We start from the raw sequence: 19,397 nt of genomic DNA on the forward strand, positions 1-19,397 counted from the left end.
ACTCCTTGTTGCTTCATCGATAGATCAAGAATGATAATGTTTACCTCCCTAGATTTTAGCGGGATCAATTAAAGTGATATGTGAAAGGAAACACTCTGAAAACTGCCAAATTTAAATAAATATTATTTTAAGGTCTGGAAAAGGTCTGACTGCTGGAGAGAGGGAGATGCTATGAATCCAGCCCGGTCCTTGGCTTAGGAACACTACTGGTTTGTTGACTAGAGGGGTGTGATTCTTTGCCCTGTGGTCATTGGGGTGGGGAGCTATAAATCAAAATCAAACACAGGGCTAGCACAGAGGGTACGGAGGGTAGCACAGAGTATCCCTGTCATCTTCCCCACCTCCAGTCCCAGCTTCTGACCTCTAGTTCTCCCAGCCAACACCCCACCCTGACCCTCCACCCTTCTCCCCAGTCAGCACCTTCACTGCCGTCATACTAGATCACAGACTGTACAATTTCACCCTCCATACCCCCCTTTTCGGCACCTCCTCCAACCCGAGCCTTCTGTGGGAGACAGATGGGGTGTCTGCAATGGAAAAGGCTCTGGGCTCTACGCCGCCTTGGGTGGGCAGCCCCCCTCCCATCTCCCCAACTACTCCCGCTCCTTACCTAAGACACTCAGATTCACCCTGGGCAGCTTTGGGAGCTGCTGAGGATTCCAACACTCTTCCCTTCTCAGACTCAGCCCAGAAGCAGAGCCAGAATGACATCTTTCTCTGAGACCCAGCCCCCAGCCCCTCTTCATGGAATGCCAACACAAAGGAGGAAATAGGTTAGGAAATGGTAGGGCTCCATGGGACCGATGTGAAGAGGCAGGGAGGAGCCCAGAATCCCTCACTGAGGACTGGATGGCTAGGGTTTGGGGTCTGAGTTGACAGAGGAGGCTGAGACTAAGCGGCCCCTTTGTTCCAGAAATCTAGGGTCCCTGGAGGGAGGACTCAGCTTGGGGAGGGGGGAAAGGGAGCTAACATTACAGAGCACCAACTGTGAGCCAGGCACAATGCCAGAGACTTCCCATACCTGTACTCACAACTAGCAGGTGAGGTGTCAGGGTGAATAGGTGTCTCATGAGCTCTCAGCATCTCTCAACACAATTGACCAACTTCTCCTTTGATTCTATGATTTCACTGCCAATTCTCCTACACTCTGGCTGCTCTTTCTCTGTCTCCTTTGCAAGCTCATCCTCAACTCCTTGGACTCAGCCAAGTCCCCCGATTATACACTTTCACAGTACTGTATATTCTTCTTTCAGAGCACTTAGAACAGTGATTTCACACTTATTTGTGCAGTCATTTGAATAATAATAATCCTATTTCCCCCACCAGATGGAAAGTTCCACGAGGACAGTGACCACATCTATCTGTATTCACCAAAGTGCTCCCAGTGCCCAGCACAGTGCCTAGCATAAAGCAACTATTTGGTAAATATTTGTTGGATGAATGAATAAATGACAAAAGGACATCCCTCTGGCCTAAACTCAGTTTTTTATCCACTTCCTCACCCCAGAGTTGAGTCATCCCCAATGTATGGACCAGAGAACAGGGTGCCTGGGAGGTCAGGCCACCTCATTCTCCCTGGGAGGGGAGAAATCCATCAGGACAGGACTAAACCAAGTTTCAGGATATGAGGCCCCTACCTTACCAGTGCCTGGACCTGCCTGTATGCTCTCCAGCTTTTCCAGGGATGGAGAGAATTCAAAGTCCCAATAACTCTCCATGTGGGTCCTGAAATCACTCATGAGCTGGAGGAGAGGAGTTCCATCAGAAAAGGGTGCTCTGAAGAAAACCCCTCTTTTCTGCCTTAGCTGAGACTGCAGAGACCATCTGTTGCCACTCCTCTGTTTGCTCCTGTCCCGTTCCCCTGGACTTCAGAGAAGGAGATGGTTTGACCAAGTAGGAGGGATAGATGGTGAGAACAAGACAATCTGCTTGTTCTTTGAAATGTCTGGGGCGATAGTGATGATCCTCAGCTAGGTGACTGGAGCAGAGGAACACAGGAGCCAGCAGCCAGTCCTTTGGGGCTGTAGTCTTTAGGCCCTGGGAAGCAGGGAATGGACAAAATGACCTCTAGGAGGTGCCCAGCCTTCAGCCCAGGGGCTTTATCTGACATCTTTGCTGCCCTTGCCATCCGACCTCAAACAAAATACCTGAATCTGCAGGAAGTTAATGTTACATCAGGCTTGGCAGCCCCTTCCTCTCCCAGACCACTCCCAATTCTAGCCAACTGCCCATCCCAGAGCATCTCTCCCACCCAGCTTGGCATCAATACTCAGTCCTCATGGTGTCTTTGACCCAGTCGCCTTGTCCTGACAATGCCCCTCAGCACCCCAGTACCTGGGGTCGTGGATCTGGAAGTCACTCTAGGCATTGTTGCTCTCTCTGACCCCACCTGTTCTCTGGGTCCCTAATGAAGTAGGACAACTCAGGCTCTGGGCCAAGTCCCTATGTCCTCATCAAAGGCAACATCTGTCTTCTCAAAGAAGATAAGCCTGTGGGGAAGGAGGTGGGACAGGCACAGGGGAGAAACCCCAATCCTGCCTGGGCCCTCACCCCAGATTCCACTGCAGGCACAGATTGAGGGTGAGGGGGGAAGGCAAGACCGCCACAGAGGCCTATACTCACACATGCCCCTGTACAAGCCTTCATGCCTCTGAGCCCCAAATATGAGGGCCCCTCCTGGGCTCACCCAGCTACCTGGGCTGCTGCTGCTGCCAAGCCAGCTTTCTTTTATTCATGCGTTGTTTTATTGCTGGCAAATGCTGCTGCTTGCCGCTGTTAGAGGCGTTCCTGCCAAATCCATCCCAACATCTTGGCCTGGCATCAGGGCGGCATGCTAATGTGGAAATTTAAAGAGCCGCTCGGCTTTAAATCGGAATTTTAAATGAGCAGCAGTGCTCCAGAGGGACCCAGGCAAAATCGAACAGTATCTGATCCACCCTTCCTATTCCCACTCCTGTAGCATCACCCTAGTTCCTCTCACCTCTCCCCTCGACTTGGACACTAGATGAGGAAGTGGCATGGTACACACCAGGTCAGAGGATTTGATGCAAGATGGTCATCCCAGGAGCTGGGATCCCTCAACTCAAGACCAAGAGGGAATCCACCAGTTGCTGTCATGGGCAAATGGAGGCAGGGAACTTCAACACAAGGGATCAAGGCTGGGGATAGTGAAACTAATATTCCTACACCACTTCCCATTTTACCAGGAAACAAGAAGAGAAGACCCAGAGCAGGAAAGAAGGAAGATGGAATTCCATGAAGACACTCCTGTGCAGTATACACTTGTGCACGCTGGGATATGTGCATGCAGGTCAGGATGCTTGCTGAAGCCCTGTGGAGCATGTGTACACGCAGCTCACTTATTACCCATGCACGGAGAAGAATTATTCACATATGCAGAGCAGTCTTCCCACATCCAGACCACTGTCCTAACCAGGTTGGTTTCTGCAAGTTGTTAGCCTGAGCCATGTTTTTCCATGAATCCTAATGCACCAATGTTCCCCAGCTCCTGGCAGCTACCTTGAGTCAGCCATGATGGTGATGAAGCGCCACAGCAACTCTGCCAGCATAGGGGTTAGGGATACCTGTGCTCATCCTGTGCACCTGTCTGGATTACAGTGTGGTGCCTTCTCTGGTGGTCATATATGACAAGCCTATACATCTCACTTGGGAGAGGCGCTGGGCATAGCTTTGATTTCAGAGGAAAGAGGAGGCTAATGAGAGGTGAGAGAGGCAGAATCTATGCCTCTCTGTGGCCCCCTTTCCTCCTTACCTGTTCTCATGAGACAGGTGGCCCCTCATTATCAGAAAACATTTACTGAGTGCCTACCCTCAAGGAGACACTGCTCAGTTGAGCACAGTGCCTCACATTTTTTCTGAGCTAGGTTGATGACAGCCATTAAGAATCTGGATGTGCTGTCCCCATTGGAGGATCCACAGGAACTCTCATGGTAACCTCAGCCTTTTCCATGTTAGACTGCCAGGCCAAGGGATGCTTCCTGACCTTCCCCAGGAATCCTCTTTCCTCAAAGAAGCCAGCTTCTTCACGGACTGGTGTGGCTGCCAGCCAAGAGGCTTGGGGCAGGCTTGGGGCATGCAGCTGGCACCTGCCCACCAGATCCCCAAGGAGCACTCTCCCCCCATCCAACTCCATAGCCCCATTCAGATGGCCCCTGGACTATAAGGAGACAGAGCTCACTGTTTCCCATTCCCAGAGAAAACTTCAAGCTGGAACACCCCTCACCTCCCTTTCCACCATAACCTGCTCCAAGATCCTCCACTCAGACTAAAGACCCACCAGGTACTTTTTCCAGACAGGACCAAATACTTAATACAGAAGGGGTTGTGCAGGAGCTGAGTAAGGGGCCTTTGGGGGAGAGGCTTGGGCTGGAATTATGGGAGAAGTTGCTGAGGTCAACAGATGGATGAGGAAGAAGAACTCCATGAGAAGGACATAGGACAGGGGGACACAAAGGGAGAAGCCTAAGTGAATCTGCTTCTCTCATCTAATTAGCAACATGCAAATAATATGCAAATCAATCCCTTTGTTTAGAGACCACAGGGCTTGTGTTTTTTGGATGTGTTCTACAGAGGGACCATCAGGCAGCATCTCTGAGGCCCTCAGACATGGAACACTCAAGAGGGAGGCTCAAGAGAGAGGCCAGAGTGTAGCCATCTTATTGTAGCTTATTCCCTTGATGAACTCACTCTCTATGGGCCTCAATTTCCCTATGTGTGAAATGGGACGACTGCACTGGATGGTCTCCAAGGCCTAGGGTCAGTCTAGCATTCTCTGATTTGAAGCCCAGTGCAGCACAAAGTGGAGGGGTTGATTCCATTCTGGGTTGGAAGCTACTTGGCCCTCTTGCCCCTGCCAACTACCTCAGCAGTTCTGTCATACCACCCCCTATGTCCCCATGCACCTGTCCTCCAAAACATGGACAATCTTCTAAAGTCAATGTTCTTCCTTACCCCTTTACTGACACTGTTTCCTCTGCTTGGAATGCCCTTCCTGCTTTAGCCCCTCACCTGGCTAATCCTTCCCTAACTCCAACAGCCTTACCTACCTTCCTCTTCTACCTTCTGGGCATCCCTATGCACTGTTTAGTTCTCTCATTTCCCATTGGACTTTGAACTCCTAGAGGGAAGGTACTGGGTTTTGTTCAGGATGGAATCTCCACTGGGGCTCCTGGGTGGCTCTGTTGGTTAAGCTTAAGCATCTGACTCTTGATTTTGACTCAGGTCGTGATCTTGTGGTTTGAGAGATTGAACCCGAGTCAGGCTCTGAGCTGACAGTGCAGAGCCTGCTTGAGATTCTCTCTTTCTCCCCCTCTCTGCCCCTCCCCTGCTTGTGCCTTCTCTCTCTCTCTCAAAATAAATAAATAAACTTAAAAAAAAAAAGCTGGAAACTCCATTGTAAATGTATTCATTTTCCATAGCTTCTGTAACAAATTACCACAACTTTGGTTGCTTAAAAACAAAACAAAACAAAAACAAAAACCAACAAATTTATTCACTCACATTTCTGGAGGCCAGTAGTTCAACATCAGTTTCACTGGGCCAAAATCAAGGTGTTGGCAGGACTGTGCTCTCTCTCTGGAAGCCCTAAGGGAGAATCTATTCTTTCAGCTTCTAGTGGTCTTTGGCATTTATTTGCTTGTGACTGCATCACTCCCAATTTCTTCCTCTGTCTTCACATCATCTTTTATTCCTCTCTGTGTGTATAATCTTCCTCTGCCTCTCTCTTATAAGGACACTTGTGGTGGCATTTAGAGCCCACCCAGATGATCCAGAATAATCTCTGCATCTCAAGATTCTTTTTTTTTTTTTTAATGTTTATTTATTTGAGAAAGAGAGAGCGCAGGCGAGAGAAAACATGAGCAGGGGAGGGGCAGAGAGAGTGAGACAGAATCTAAAGCAGGCACCACACTGTCAGCACAGAGCCTGACTCAGGGCTCAAACTCACAAACCATGAGATCATGACCTGAGCCAGTCAGACGCTTAACCGACAGAGCAACCCAGGCCCCCCTCTGCATCTCAAGATTCTTAACTTAATCTCATCTACAAAGATCTTCTTTTCCAGAATGGTAACATTCACAGATTCCTGGGATTAAGAGGTAGATATATCTTTGGGAGCCATTATCAGACTATCAAAGAGATCTTTAAAGTTATCATTTGTTAAGCATCTACCATGTGCTAGACACCATACATACATTTTTCTCAATGCATTTAAGTCTCACAATAGCCCTGAAAGGTAGATACTAATGCCTGTACTCTACAGAGGAGGAAACTGAGTGAGGTTCAGGGAGACTGAATCACCTGCCCAAGCTCACATAGCTGATAAGTGGCAGAGCCAGGATTTGAAACCAGATGAGTCTGGCTATAAAGTCAGCGTGATTTTTTGCCTTCCCAAAGGTCTCTGAGCCTACCCCAGGCCCTGGCACAAATTTCTTACCTGAATGGATGTGCAGAAAGAGAAAGATAGGTGGACAAGAGAAGGGAAGATGAAGCCCAGTCTTCCTATTGATATTGACTCTGGCCTTCTTTTGCCAAAGCCCCTTCCCACCCCTTTAATCCTCCCCCATCATCCCTGACCCCTTGTTTCAGAAGGCTGGAATCTCCCCTAGTTTGCAGCCCCCTGCCAAATACTGCTGCCCAGAAGGGTGGCACAGTGCCTAGACTTCAGGCAGGAGACATCAAATTGCAGAACCAGGGGGACCTCTGGAGGTCACCCCTTCTAGTTGTCTCTGCTTACATATACGCCTGCCATGCAGACAAGGTTGGTCTAGTGGGCAGCAGAAGAGAGAAGTAGCCATCTCTACCTTCAGCTACTTTCTCCTCATTTCCTACATGATTTGTATTGGGAAGTCCTCACTCAGGTCTAACCTTCCAGACATCATGCTGCAATGAAAGCTGGCCAGAATCAAAAGTCCTAAATTGTCCAAAACATAATATCGGATTTTGGAAAAGTCCCTTTGCCACTCTGGACCTCTGATTATTCATCTTTTTTTTTTTTTTAATGTTTACTTATTTTTTTTTTTAATTTTTTTTTTCAACGTTTTTTATTTATTTTTGGGACAGAGAGAGACAGAGCATGAACGGGGGAGGGGCAGAGAGAGAGGGAGACACAGAATCGGAAACAGGCTCCAGGCTCCGAGCCATCAGCCCAGAGCCTGACGCGGGGCTCGAACTCACGGACCGCGAGATCGTGACCTGGCTGAAGTCGGACGCTTAACCGACTGCGCCACCCAGGCGCCCCTTTACTTATTTATTTTGAGAGAGAGTGCGTGTGAGTAGGGGAGGAGCAGACCGCGGGGGAATCCCAAGCAGGTTCTGCACTGCCAGTGCAGAGACCAATGAGGGGTTCGATCTCACTAATCATGAGATCATGACCTGAGCGAAATCAAGAGTCTGAGGCTTAACTGACTGAGCCACCCAGGTGCCCCTGATTATTCTTCTTTAAAATAGGATCAAAAATGATGGTAATGAAAATAATACCCATCTCACAGGACTTTTGGAGGGATAATAGCACAGTCCAGGAACATACTAACCCACGGCCTAGAACAAAGCAGGTGCTGCGGGATTATTTTGTAATAGCCCCTCAGCCCTCCAGCCTAAGCCCCTTCATCCTGGGTAGTACGGGGTTTTGCTCACCTCAGCCAGTCTGGTCTGCCTTGCGCGCTAGACTGTGAACTCCTCTTGGCAGGACTTTGTTCATGTTTTTAATCACAGCCCGTTCCCCTCCCCAGTTTCTAGCCCGTGCTTGGGCACGTAGGTTCAATCTACATTTGATGAATGAAGGAGTAAGGGTATGAGTTGGATCCCCAAGTCCCGAGAGGCACAGGGCCTGACTCCCACCACTAACTCTGGGCACGACCCTTTCCCCTGAGGTCCAGGAGGAGGCAGCGGTGAGGAAAGGAGGCTCTGCAGCTTTAAGATTCCTTTCGGGCGTCCCGGTTGCCAAGGCGCTGTTGCCAAGGACCTGCGCGGTGCTTCGTCCGGCCTCCGCGCCGGCTCTGGTTGCCGCCGCCGCCGCCGCCGCCGCCGCCGCCGCCGCCGCCGCCGGGCCGTGCCGGGCTCGGCTCCTCCGAACCGTCTGGCGGACTTGGCACTGGCCCCGGCTCCTCAGTGCCCCCGCGGTGCGTGGCAGGCTGCGGCTTCATTATCCTGATTGATTCCTCCTGCTCCCCGACACCGTGGGGGCCCCGGTCAGGGAAGGGGGGCCGAGGCGGCATCTGCGGACCCCTTCCCCGGCCCTCGCCCCCAGCCGCTCTTCGGGCTGCCGGCCCCTCGGTGCCCCGCTGCGGCCCGCTGGACAGGTCAAGGAGGAAGGGCAGGGGCAGCCTTTGCCCCCCTTCGTGGGCGGGGAGGGCCCAAAGGAGGAGCGGAGCTGTGACGGGCCAGGTTCAGTGCTACCGCCCAAGGCGCCCGCCCTGGGCCATGAACGCCGCCGGTCTTGGGACCTGCCCTTGGCAAAAATTTTGCACCCTAACCCGAAAGAGTCTGGAGGGTTTGGAGTGGGGAGGGAGCACAGTGATGGACTGAGAACTTCAGAAGAAGCCTTGGCAAAATGGGAAAGGTGACATCTTCCAGGAGCACTGATCACGTGGGCCAAGCCCGGGTGACTGCAGGCCTCTCTAGGCGCCTTAAATGTTCTCAGGGGGAAGCAGGGACAGGGTCTGCCCAAACAACACTGGACAGGCAAGGATCTGAGCTCAAACGAAGCCCACGGGCCTCTGTGAGTTAGAGAACCTGTGCCCAAATCTAGCAGAGGGTGGTCTGGCCACAAAATGGTGGCTCCCTACTCCAGGTGCGGTGAGGCCTCAGTGGAAAGAGCATCCGGGAGCCAGGCCGGAGGGCCTTTCTAGTCCTGCCACTTGGTTTGTTACCTGGGCAAGTAACTTTACCTTTTTTAGCCTTGGTTTATTAATCTGTAAAATGGGGTTAAGACCTCCCTGACAGTTATCAATGGTTAATGGGACTCTCTAGCAAGGAAGAGAAAGGGAGATGAGGGGCTGGCTTCCATCCCTGCTGCTGTGTTGGATGAATCCGTCCCTTCTCCTTGAAGGAGGTAAGTTTCCTCCATATACTTAAATCCCTTCTTAACTGGAAGGTGACGTGGAAACTTCCAATCAGATCTGCTTCCTTGTCAGGGTAGAAGGGCAAAACTGCTCTCCACCTCACTGGCCTGGCATAGATTTAATTTCTAAATTCACATCAGACTCTCCACCACTCCCATCCCTCTTTGGGTGGGGCCTCTCTTCCTACAAGACCTGACAGTCTCCCTCTAGTGCCTCAGAGCTGTCCTGTCCAAGGGCCAGACCTGGGAAATTTCTTCTGTAGCCTTGCCCTCTTTGGCTAACTCCAATCTTTAGCTCTCCACAGCCCTGGGGAAGAGGGAGCTGGTGGAGAATTTGAAGCCAGTTTTTTCCAGAGCTGTGGCAATCGTATTTGTGAACATGATCTGGGCCACTCTGGCAATTCAGTGTCTATCTCTGGGTCTGTTTCCTTATCTGTAAGTTCATGAATTTATTCTTCCAACCCACATTTCCTGGGTGACCACACTGGGGCAGCATGGTGCACCCAGAAGGTGGAATGTGGGAATAACACAGAGTGAGTGGGAAGAACTCCACTCTGAAGCGGCTGATCTTCTGAGGGGAAAACAGACAGATACACATAGCAGTCTCTCCAGTATAAGGGTGTTTACTTCAGGAGGACCTCCAAAATTCTAGAACTTTCCACAGTGTCATGATACTTTCCCACTTCTTCCTGAACAAAGCAGACTTTTGCCTTGGACTCTTTGCTAGAGGCTGATTGCTTTCCTGTGGGAAAAGACAGATCCTAAAATTTGAGTCTGGAGCTTTTGTTCATTCTGTTTTGTTGGAATTATCTATTTTTGTAACAGTCCTGCATTACTTTTATATTTAAGATAAAAACACAAAAACATTTCCAGTTTGGGGAAAAAGATGTCAGGGAGGATTGTTTTCTTTTTTCTCTGGTGACCAGAAGCAGGTCAGCACATGTATCTAGACATGCCAGGCTGCCTGGAGCCCTTGATCAATGTGGCCCTGGGAGAGGCTGCCTCAGTCTACTGGCCTGGCTGCCCACCCACCCCTGGCTGGACTGTTCCATCCTCTGTGTCTGTAGTCCTGGGCTCCACTTCCTATTAATACAAACCACGTGGGACCCTTGCTGTGGCGTCTCTAGGCAGAAAAGGGAGCCACAGCCGCCTAGTGGCTGCCAGGGAGGCTGGCAGGAAGGGGCATCTCCACCAGGCGTCTCCTGGGAAACAGTAAGCTCCCCAGAGAAGGGACATTTGGAAATAAAATTCCTGCCGCTGTGTGTTTGTATGTGTGTTGGGGCGGGAGAGGGAGTTAAGAAACCTCACCACCCCCCTCTGCTTTTCTCTCTTCAGGGAAAGCCTCTTTCAGCAGCTCTCCGGACTCCCTCCCAAAACTCCAGCCCATTCCCCAGAAACCACGTAGGCTCTGCTGGGAATGGACAAGAGGCCTAAAAAATGTCCCTTCAGATTCATGATGTGGGTACAGAAGAGCACTGGACTGAGAGCCAGGGCCTCACGTCCTCAGCTGCCCTGCCTCACCCTGTGGCCCTGGTCAGTCGGACCCCCTTTCTTAGTCCTGCATTCCTCTGTAAAATGAGGGTACTGGGTGATGTTTCACCATTATTCATAGTCTTCACGTGGGGCTCCTCCACAAGGCTCAAGAATACAGTCGGAGCATTCTAGGCAGTTCTTTCTGGCACTTGGAGCAGATACCTGATAGGAGTTAATGATTCCTTATGTGACCTTGACTGGTCACTTAAACCAACCAGGTCCCTTCACCTGTACATTCACTCATTCAGGTATTTATGGGTGCTTACTGAGAATGAAGTCTATGCTGAGAAGGTGAGACTACCCTGATATACAATGAAAGAGGCCCTCAGCCCCCGTGCGTCCTCTGTGCCAGAGGTGCATGCCACATTCCTTCCATGATGACTCCCTTCACATGGAGCTGGAGGGCTGTGGAAGCTTCTTTTCGCATAGTGCCTAAAGCCAACCTGAGGGAGAATCCATGGTACCTCCCAGGGAATAGAGATGGGGGTGATGTCCCTGCCCCCCTCCCCACTCTCACACCTACCTGGTTCCCTTTGTCCTACCTTGCTCTTGAGTGACAAGCCCCCACTCCCCACCCAATCCACCCCTTCCTGATAAAATATGGGATAATCAAACTGGGGACAGACACCCTTTGGAAACCACAAAAGTCAGGGATGTTGAGTAAAAGCAAGTGGCTCTCTCCCAGCTGGGGTGCCCCTCCTCCTGGCCTCACTTCCCAGAGCTGCTTTTCCTCCAGAGACCCAGGCAGGGTGGAAGGTGCTAAGAGAGCTCTCCATGCAGGAGACAACCCCTACAACTTTAGGAGGAGACAGAGGAGCTCCAGGAAGGAAGAAGGCTAGGGGCCCTGCAGAGACCCAGGGGGCCTAGGCCTCCTTTGGTGTCCTCTTAGGAGAAGACATTGGCTCTTACAGACCTGACCTCGTGGCTTCTCAGCCCAGGTCTGCCTGGGAACCAGGCGCTGGAGGTAGGAGAGAAAAGGGAAGAAGGGGGGTGGGAAGGGAAGTGGGGAAGTAGAAGTATCAGGGAGGGGGAGTGTTGATCCGGATTCTGTCACCTTTATTGGGTACCTACTGTGTGCCTGGCAATGGGCTCTGTTCCCCCTTTACCTGGATTATTTCATCTAGTCCTCACCTGAGCCCTATGCCTGTGTTATTATCCTGCTCTGACAGAGAAGGAAACTGAGACTCAGAGGCATTATGTAATTTGCCCAAGGTCACACAGCTTGTCAGGAATGAAGCCAGGATCCCAGCCCAGGTCTGTTGGCCTCCAGTGGGTTCTCTCTGCTGCCAGAAAGTCCTCCTCCTGGAAAGCAGGTCTGGAGTTGGGGTTTTTAGTCAGAGCTCATCAGGATCCCCAGAGGTAAATCTATTGTCATCTGCCCTCCTCCTCCTCACCCATCTGCCAAGCAAGTCGCAGGTGAACCCCCTGCCACGGCCCCTGCCCTAGCCCCAGGTGCTAGCTCAGCTTTGCCTGGCTCCAGGCCTCTCTCTGGTGCCCCCAAGGTGGTTCTGAGGTCACCCCACACCCCAACGCCTTTCTTTCTTTCTGCTTTTCTAGATCTCAGAATACATAGGAAAATGCAGGAAGAGAGAGGTCACTTGAAGGTTGGAAGCAGGGGCCCTGGTCTTGGGCAAAAGATTGGGGGGCCTAGTTATCTCTTTTGATTCAAATGAACACTTTCCCTAACTCCCACCCCTCACCCCCAGAGACAGCCAAAGCTTTGCTTAGTTAATGAAATACAAAAGAAGGAATCAGGGGGTGGGGGTGGCTGGAGAGCGCTGGAAAGCAAGGGAGAGAGGAAAAGTTGGGTCTCTTCCAAAGAGTTAATGTTCCACAGTATGATCGATTAGGTGTCAGATGTAATTTCAAACCAATACAAGATGAATGGCATAATTTTCCCTCTCTCATTTTAGACAGAATTAAGAATCCATTAGCTAACACAAATTTTTGGCAAGTTTAATAGGAGCTCAAATCTACATTCGGAGGAAACGCTCCCCAAAGCCTGTTTGAAGCATTTACTCCTCAGGCCCCTGGCCTCCAGTGTCTCTCCACCCCCCCCCCCAAGACCCTCACAAGCCCTCTGTTGTCTGTCCCCACATGCAGCCCTCTCTCCCTTCCCCTAGTCCTCCTACATGCCCCTCCCCAGCCCAGTCTGAGATTAACTGGCCTGACCCCTCTCACAAAGGCCGGGCCTGCCCACCATTGTCTTCCAGTGGCAATGGGTAGGGGGAAGGGGCGGAGGGGCTGGCAGTGGGCCCAGGAAAGGAGGAAGGTTGCTGAATTGGCCCCAGGCTGCAGACAAGCCCTAGGGAGAGGGGTGAATGGGGGCTTCGGGACCATTTCAGTCTCAGCTACTTCTCAGTTTCACCCCCAGAAAAGTTCTTATTTTTATCTTAGACAAAGCATTACCCAATTTATAAGGGGAGATTCAAACCCCATTCTTCCTTTTATATTTATATATATTAGTCCATACAGTAAAACCTGAGAGATTAGAAAAACAGCTACCATCCCATTCCATAGATGAGAAAACTGAGGCTGGGGAGGGGGAGGTGATTGGAGTCATCTGAGTCCAAGGGTAAAACTTGGCCCTGCTACTTGCTTGCTTACCAGGACCTGTAGGCTTTTCCTCTGGGCCTCAATTTCCTCATCTGTAAAGTGGGAAGAACCTTGGACCCAGTTTCATAGTATTATCCTGAAGGACAAATGAGAAAGCTCTTGATAAAGGAGAGATTTTGTGACTGTCCGCCCTGGCAGAGGTGCCAAGTATCCACTCTGCATGAGCTTCATAGATCAGCTCCAGCCCCTACCCTCAAATCTCATAGCCTGGTCTGGAAGACCAACATGTAGACTGAGTTCTGTCCTGGGAAGCAAAAGAGGCTGGAATAATAATTATGACAGCTTCACCTTACTGGACATTTATTCTGTGCCAAGTGTGGGACCAAATTATTTTTACATAGTAACTCATTTACTCCTCAGACCCTTAATCAGATATTATTATCATGATCTCACTTTCCAGATCAGGAAACTAAGGCACAAACGAGTGAAGTAACAAATGAAGTGGTAGGAAGTGGCAGAGCTAGGATTCCAACCCAGGCAGCCTGATCCTAAGGCCTGTGGCTCCCTACCTGATGTTAAACAGAGATAAAGGGCTAGAGTGGTGGAGCACCAGGATGTGATCCCAGACCCTAGGTCTGGAAAGGCTTCACAGAGGGCAGTAGGCTTGACTTAGGTCTTAACTGATGAGTAGGAGTTTACCAGTTGGGCAAGGAGAGAAAGAATTTTCAAGGTAGTAAGAACAGCATGTGCAAAGGCACTGAGAGAGGTCTCAGCATGGGGATGGTGAGTAACACACTGTGCCAACCAAAACATAGGGTTCGTATGGAGGATGGCAGGAAACAGGTTGGATGCGCAGGCCAGGTGCTTCATTCTGACAATCCTGCTCTAAAAATTGGGAAGTCTAACTTCTATAGATAACCTTGCATGTCATGCTCAGGATTTATGATTTTTTCATGTCATTATGATAATAGGGCTAGCATCTTCCATGTGCCAAATGCTTTGTACCAATTGCCTTTATTGCAATAACCACACAAAGCAAGTACTATTGTCCTGTTTTTCCGATAAGTAAACTGAGGCTTAGGGATACCAAATAACTTGCCTAACAGATACAGCTAGGAAGTGATAGAATTGAGTATCAAACCCAGGTTTGACCCCAGAACCCAAACTCTTAATCACTGTGCTTGCTGTGTCCTGGTAGGTGGTGGGGAACTTCCAGGAAGTTAGTTTTAGGAAAAGAATTCTAGCAGGGTGTAGAGGTTCAATTAGAGCAGAGTGTGATTGGAGGCTCCATCTGGAACTTTCATCTGAACTGGAGGAATAGAGAATGATGGAGGAAAAGGCCCTCCCTCATCCATGGGGATGGAAGAGAGGGCATCCTGGAGCCTAAGTAATATTAGTCATAACAGTACCAACTATTAAGTGCCTATCCTGTGCCAGGAGCTTCCCATGAGCCATCTCCTAATCATACAATGCTGTAGAGCAGATCTTGTTAGTCCTATTTTACAGATGAGAAAGCTAAGGCTCAGAGAGGTTGACTGATTTTTCTGGACCACACAGTGGTGATCCAGCAGAGCTGGTACTGGACTCCTCAAACCTCACTGCCAGAAGGTGGTTGGGCTGCACACCAGACACCAGCTCTTCCCTCTGGACATGGCTTAATATTCCCTGGGGCACATATGGAGCTGTCTCTCCATTTGGGCCCCAGCAAGTGACTTTGAGCTAAGGGAGGTGGAAAGGGGACAAGGAAGAATGAAGGAGAAGAGACACTGGGGAGGAATGAGCTCTGAGGGGACAGTCTGCAGTCATTTTTACCTGTTACGGAAGAGGTACAGGACAGGGTTAGAGGAAGATGAATGCACTTCATTATCTTAGCCCATAAGTAGCGACCTTTGTTTCATTTCCAAACTTTAGGAAGGCCTTCCTGTTATCTAACTCCCATTCTCCTAATGGACTCACAAACAATCCCAGTTGCCTGTTCCAAGGAAGAGGTCCTGCCCATGCACCATGCCTTGAGGAAATATCTTGTCACTTTCCTCATGGGGTAAGAAGTCAACGGATGGGGGGAAATGATGCCTACTTGCCTTTGTGTTACTGCATATCCAGAGGTGTGGTGGGAGTGGCTACATTCCCAAGTTACCCCACTGAAAGAAGGAAAAGTCTAGGCTCCTCAGCAGAGAGGGGAAGGAATAGCAGAGTCTGGGGTTGGGGTGAGGGGGATACCTGCTGGGGCCACAGCCAGAAAAACAGACCCAGGCCTCCTGCCTTGAAGAAAGGAGATCTCTGAGTTTTGGTAAAATTAGTTCAATTCCTGGGCATTGTAGCCAAGAGTATATAAAGGAATTCATATCCCTACCTAGGCTAGAAATTGTGTGAGCCCAGGGCCACCCTTAAGAGAGAGAACCTGGGGAGGGGACTGGAGAGAATTCTTAGTTAAAAAATGACTTTGAGGGAAAGAATTCTGGCTTTAGAAGCAAAGGAGCTCAAGTTAAAATCTGAGCCTTCCTGCTGCAAAAGCAGGAATACCTAGAGTAGGCTTGTTCATTCATTTGACACATTTTCACTGATAACCTACCATGTGCCAGGCACTATTTGAGGCCCTAGAATATTTCAAACAAAAATCCTTGCCTTCAAGAAATGTACGTTCTAGCTGGGAGATAGGCATCATTTACATCAGTAAATTATGTTAGTAGGTGGTAAGCGTTAGGGGGAAAAGTTCATGACAAATCTAGGTTGGGGGGGTGGAGGTTGCCATTTTAGGCTGAAGGTTAGGGTAGACCTCATTTGGAAGAGCAGCATTTGAACTAAGACCTTCAGGGGATGAAGAAATTGGCAGTGTGGATATCAGGGAGCAGCCAGCAAACAGGCAAGCCAGGGCCTGAAGGGCCCAAGGGGGCCAGTGGACTGGAGGGATCCGGGGAAAGGAGAAGCAGGTAGGTTCTGAGTGGGAATGGGAGAGGCACAGAATGCATGGGGTCCCATAGGCCTTTGGTTTTCTCTGGGAATAAAATGGGGAACCTGGCCAAATCTCCAGTGAGGGAAAACATGATCAGGCAAATGTTTCAAAGGATCACAGTTGCTCCAATAGGGAGAACAGACTGGGGCTGGAGGAAGGGAGTAGGGGTGAGAGAGTAAAGGTGAAGGAAGAAGAAGGGAGCAGGGAAATCTGGTAGTTGCTGAATCTGGCTGAGTCACAATTTTCTCATCTGTCAAATGGGAATAAAAATGTGTCCCAGAAGGTTATGCGGTAAGAGATTTGTGGATATATCCCCAGTCTTTAGCAGATGAGGTTCAATGAAGTCTCACTGAGTGAAAAAAATGAATGACTGTCTTTCCATGCCCTTCTCATACATATAACTCCTACACCAAGCCCTGAAACAGCTCCTTAGAAGGGTCTAGAAACCAAGACATGTGGGTTCTCATCATGATTAGCCACTCCTCTTCATCTGTAAAATGGGGATAATAATATCTACTCTCCAAGATAATCGTAAAGATTATATAATGTGTGTAAATCTGCATTGCCCAATTGGAAGCCACTAGCCACATATAGCTATTTAAATTTAAATTCATTAAAATTTAATAAAATTTAAAATTTATTTCCTCAGTCACATTTCAAATGCCTAATAACCTTATATTGGCTAGTGACCACCATATTGAACAGAACAGAAACAGGACATTTCTATCATTGCGGAAAGTTCTATCTTACAGTGCTAGTCAAAAGCACTCAACTCAAGGCTTGGCCCAAGTCATGGGCACAGTAAATGAATGCCACCATTCTTGGGGGACTCAGACAGTGAGACTGATTATTCTTCCAATAGCTTTCCGGAGACCATTCATTTAATGTTCTCCAGGATTGAATCTGAAAATGAAGAATGGGGAAGAGTCAGGGGGTGGTAAGGGCAAAAGGAGAGAAGGAGGAGGAACAAGTCCCCTGGACAACACCAAGAGAGTTGGTGTTAGGGATTGCCCAGGGGGTGGAGGTGAATGGAACATTGTGTCTAGGGCAGGAAAGAAAAGAAGACCAAAAGAGAAAAAAGAAGAGAGAAATAAATTCATGCACCCAAGAGCTGGACCCCAGGATAAGTCTTCATTGCCTGCCCCTAGAGCATGAATGCAACTTTTGAGATCTTTGATCTCCATACCTATATTATTGAGTTCATTCATACCACATTTGTTTCTTGAGCACCTATTATGTACCTGGTCCTGTCCTAGGTGCTGGGAGTCTACTATTAAAAAAAAAAAGCTTCCACCCACAGCGGGATTGTGTGTGAATACACACAAATAGAAGGGGAAAATAGAAGGGAACATAATAAATGTGTGACATACATAGCATGTTAGATGGTGATATGTATTAAAGAGAAAAATAAAGCAAGGAAGGAGAGGGAAAGGAGGTGCAGTTTTTGATGGGGTAGTCAGGAAAAGCTTCTTAGAGAAGGTAATGTTTTATTTTTGGTTGCCGAGGGCTGTGGGGGTTGAGAGGAATGGGGAGTGACTGTTAAATGGGGTGATGAAATGTTCAAAATTGATTGTGGTGATGGTCACAACCCCATGAATATACTAAGAAACCATTGAATTGTACACTTTACTTATTTTTACAGTTTATTTATTTATTTGAGAGAGAGCACGTGAGTGTGAGTAAGGGAGGGGCAGAGACGGAAGGAGAGAGAGAATCCTAAGCAGGCTCCCGCACTATCAGTACAGAGCCTGATGTGAGGCTCGAACTCACAAAACATGGGATCATGACCTGAGCCGAAATCAACAGTTGGATACCCAACTGACTGAGCCACCCAGGCGCCCTGAATTGTACACTTTAAATGAGTGAATTATAGCTTAGCAAAGCTGTTATTAAAAAAAAAAAAAATTGGGCTGCCTGGCTGCCTCAGTTGGTAGAGCATGTGGCTCTTGATCTCAGGGTCGTGAGTTTGAGCCCCACATTAGGCATGGAGTCTACTAAACTAACTAACTAATTAACTAACTAACTAACTAACTAACTAAATAAATAAATAAATAAATAAATAAATAAATAAAATCACTCTGCCTGCTTCACCAAAAATAGACTGAAGGGACCAAAGGCAGAAACTGTGGTCATCCAAGAGAGAGGGGGCTGCCGCTTGGACCAGGGTGGTAGCAGTGGGATGATGAGAAGTGGTCAGATTCTGGATTTATTTTGAAGGCAGAGCAGACAGATTTGCTTCTGAATCAGATATGAGGTGTAAAAGAGCATTGTCAAAGATGAATCCAGAAAACTCTCTGGCCTGGAGTTTAAGGAACCAGAGGCCTGGAAAGGGAGAGGGGCTGGCCTGAGGACACCAGTCACCAATGGCCACACTGGGACTCTGAAAGGAGGCAATGTTATTAGTTAGATTCGCAGATCCTGGCTTTGACTTTGAATTCTAACCCTACCTACCACATTGCAGAACCTCTCCCAGCATCAATGCCACAGCCTGCCTTCTGGGACCTACAAAGACTTATTGGGACAGATCCAACTCACTTAGGTACTGGGAGAACATTTGTTCCTTCTTTTTCCCCTTCCTTCCTGACCTTCCACCTGTGACAGCTCTGAGCCTGGAGCTGAGGAGAGAATGAGGACAGGGAGGATAGCAGACCTGAGGCCCCAGAGGGAATGCTGGTCAGGAGTCTGGGCATTGCTCCCAGCTGTCTGAATCCTGCAATTAAGAGAGAAGAGGGGGAACATACTCACCGCCCCCCAAGCCTGAACTTAGGGCCTCTACCTTCTCTAGGGACAGGGAGGCTAGTGCACACACATTTGGGGTTGACAGAGGATGATCTCTAAGTCAGTTCTCCGCAAGCTGGTGAGACATTCTAGGAAGCTTTTAATTACCGTCTCAGAGTGGATGCCAGGTTAATGCGATGATTCAAAAGGTGTATTTTTCAATTATATTTAACGAAAAGATTTATAGTGAAGTAAAATATAATTAGGAGGCTGCCAGCAGACCGGCTTCCTGAGAGGAAGAGAGATGAGACAGACCCCTAATGGGGCAGGTTGGAGCCCAGGCTACAGGACCTGCTCAACCCACCCCCACCCCTCAAGATATCAAAGCATTCATCAATTCTGCCATTCAAACACACTAAGTACCTATTTCATGCTGGGCTCAGAGTTTACCATGGGGACAGAACAAATGCTATGGTCCCTGCCCTCAGAGAACTTACACACCAACAGGACAGGCAGACCAAAAAAAAGTAAGGCAACAGTTAAAATGCTGCAAAGGAA

At 49.1% G+C, this 19,397-nt stretch overlaps 1 protein-coding gene across 13 annotated transcripts in view; it reads left to right on the forward strand.

Annotated features, from left to right (window-relative positions):
- Positions 1 to 19,397, forward strand: part of CDK12 (cyclin dependent kinase 12) — a 92,766-nt gene that overhangs the window by 72,334 nt on the left and 1,035 nt on the right. For 3 of the 13 annotated variants that reach the window (XR_006211456.1, XR_006211463.1, XR_006211462.1), the window contains exons 17-20: positions 3,207 to 3,436; positions 10,415 to 10,612; positions 15,080 to 15,209; positions 18,583 to 18,660. Coding sequence is in view for 1 of the 13 variants with exons in the window: in XM_042967683.1 (XP_042823617.1) it covers positions 1,327 to 1,351 (25 nt within the window). In the remaining 12 variants the exon portion in view is untranslated. Of the gene's footprint in view, positions 1 to 1,326; positions 1,963 to 3,206; positions 3,437 to 10,414; positions 10,613 to 11,824; positions 11,972 to 15,079; positions 15,210 to 18,582; positions 18,661 to 19,397 lie in introns of those variants that run through there. The other 10 variants (XR_001510720.2, XR_001510715.2, XR_006211457.1 and 7 more) reach the window with 9 other exon arrangements.

This window comes from Panthera tigris, chromosome E1 (assembly GCF_018350195.1).
Source record: "Panthera tigris isolate Pti1 chromosome E1, P.tigris_Pti1_mat1.1, whole genome shotgun sequence".
NCBI lineage: Eukaryota > Metazoa > Chordata > Mammalia > Carnivora > Felidae > Panthera > Panthera tigris.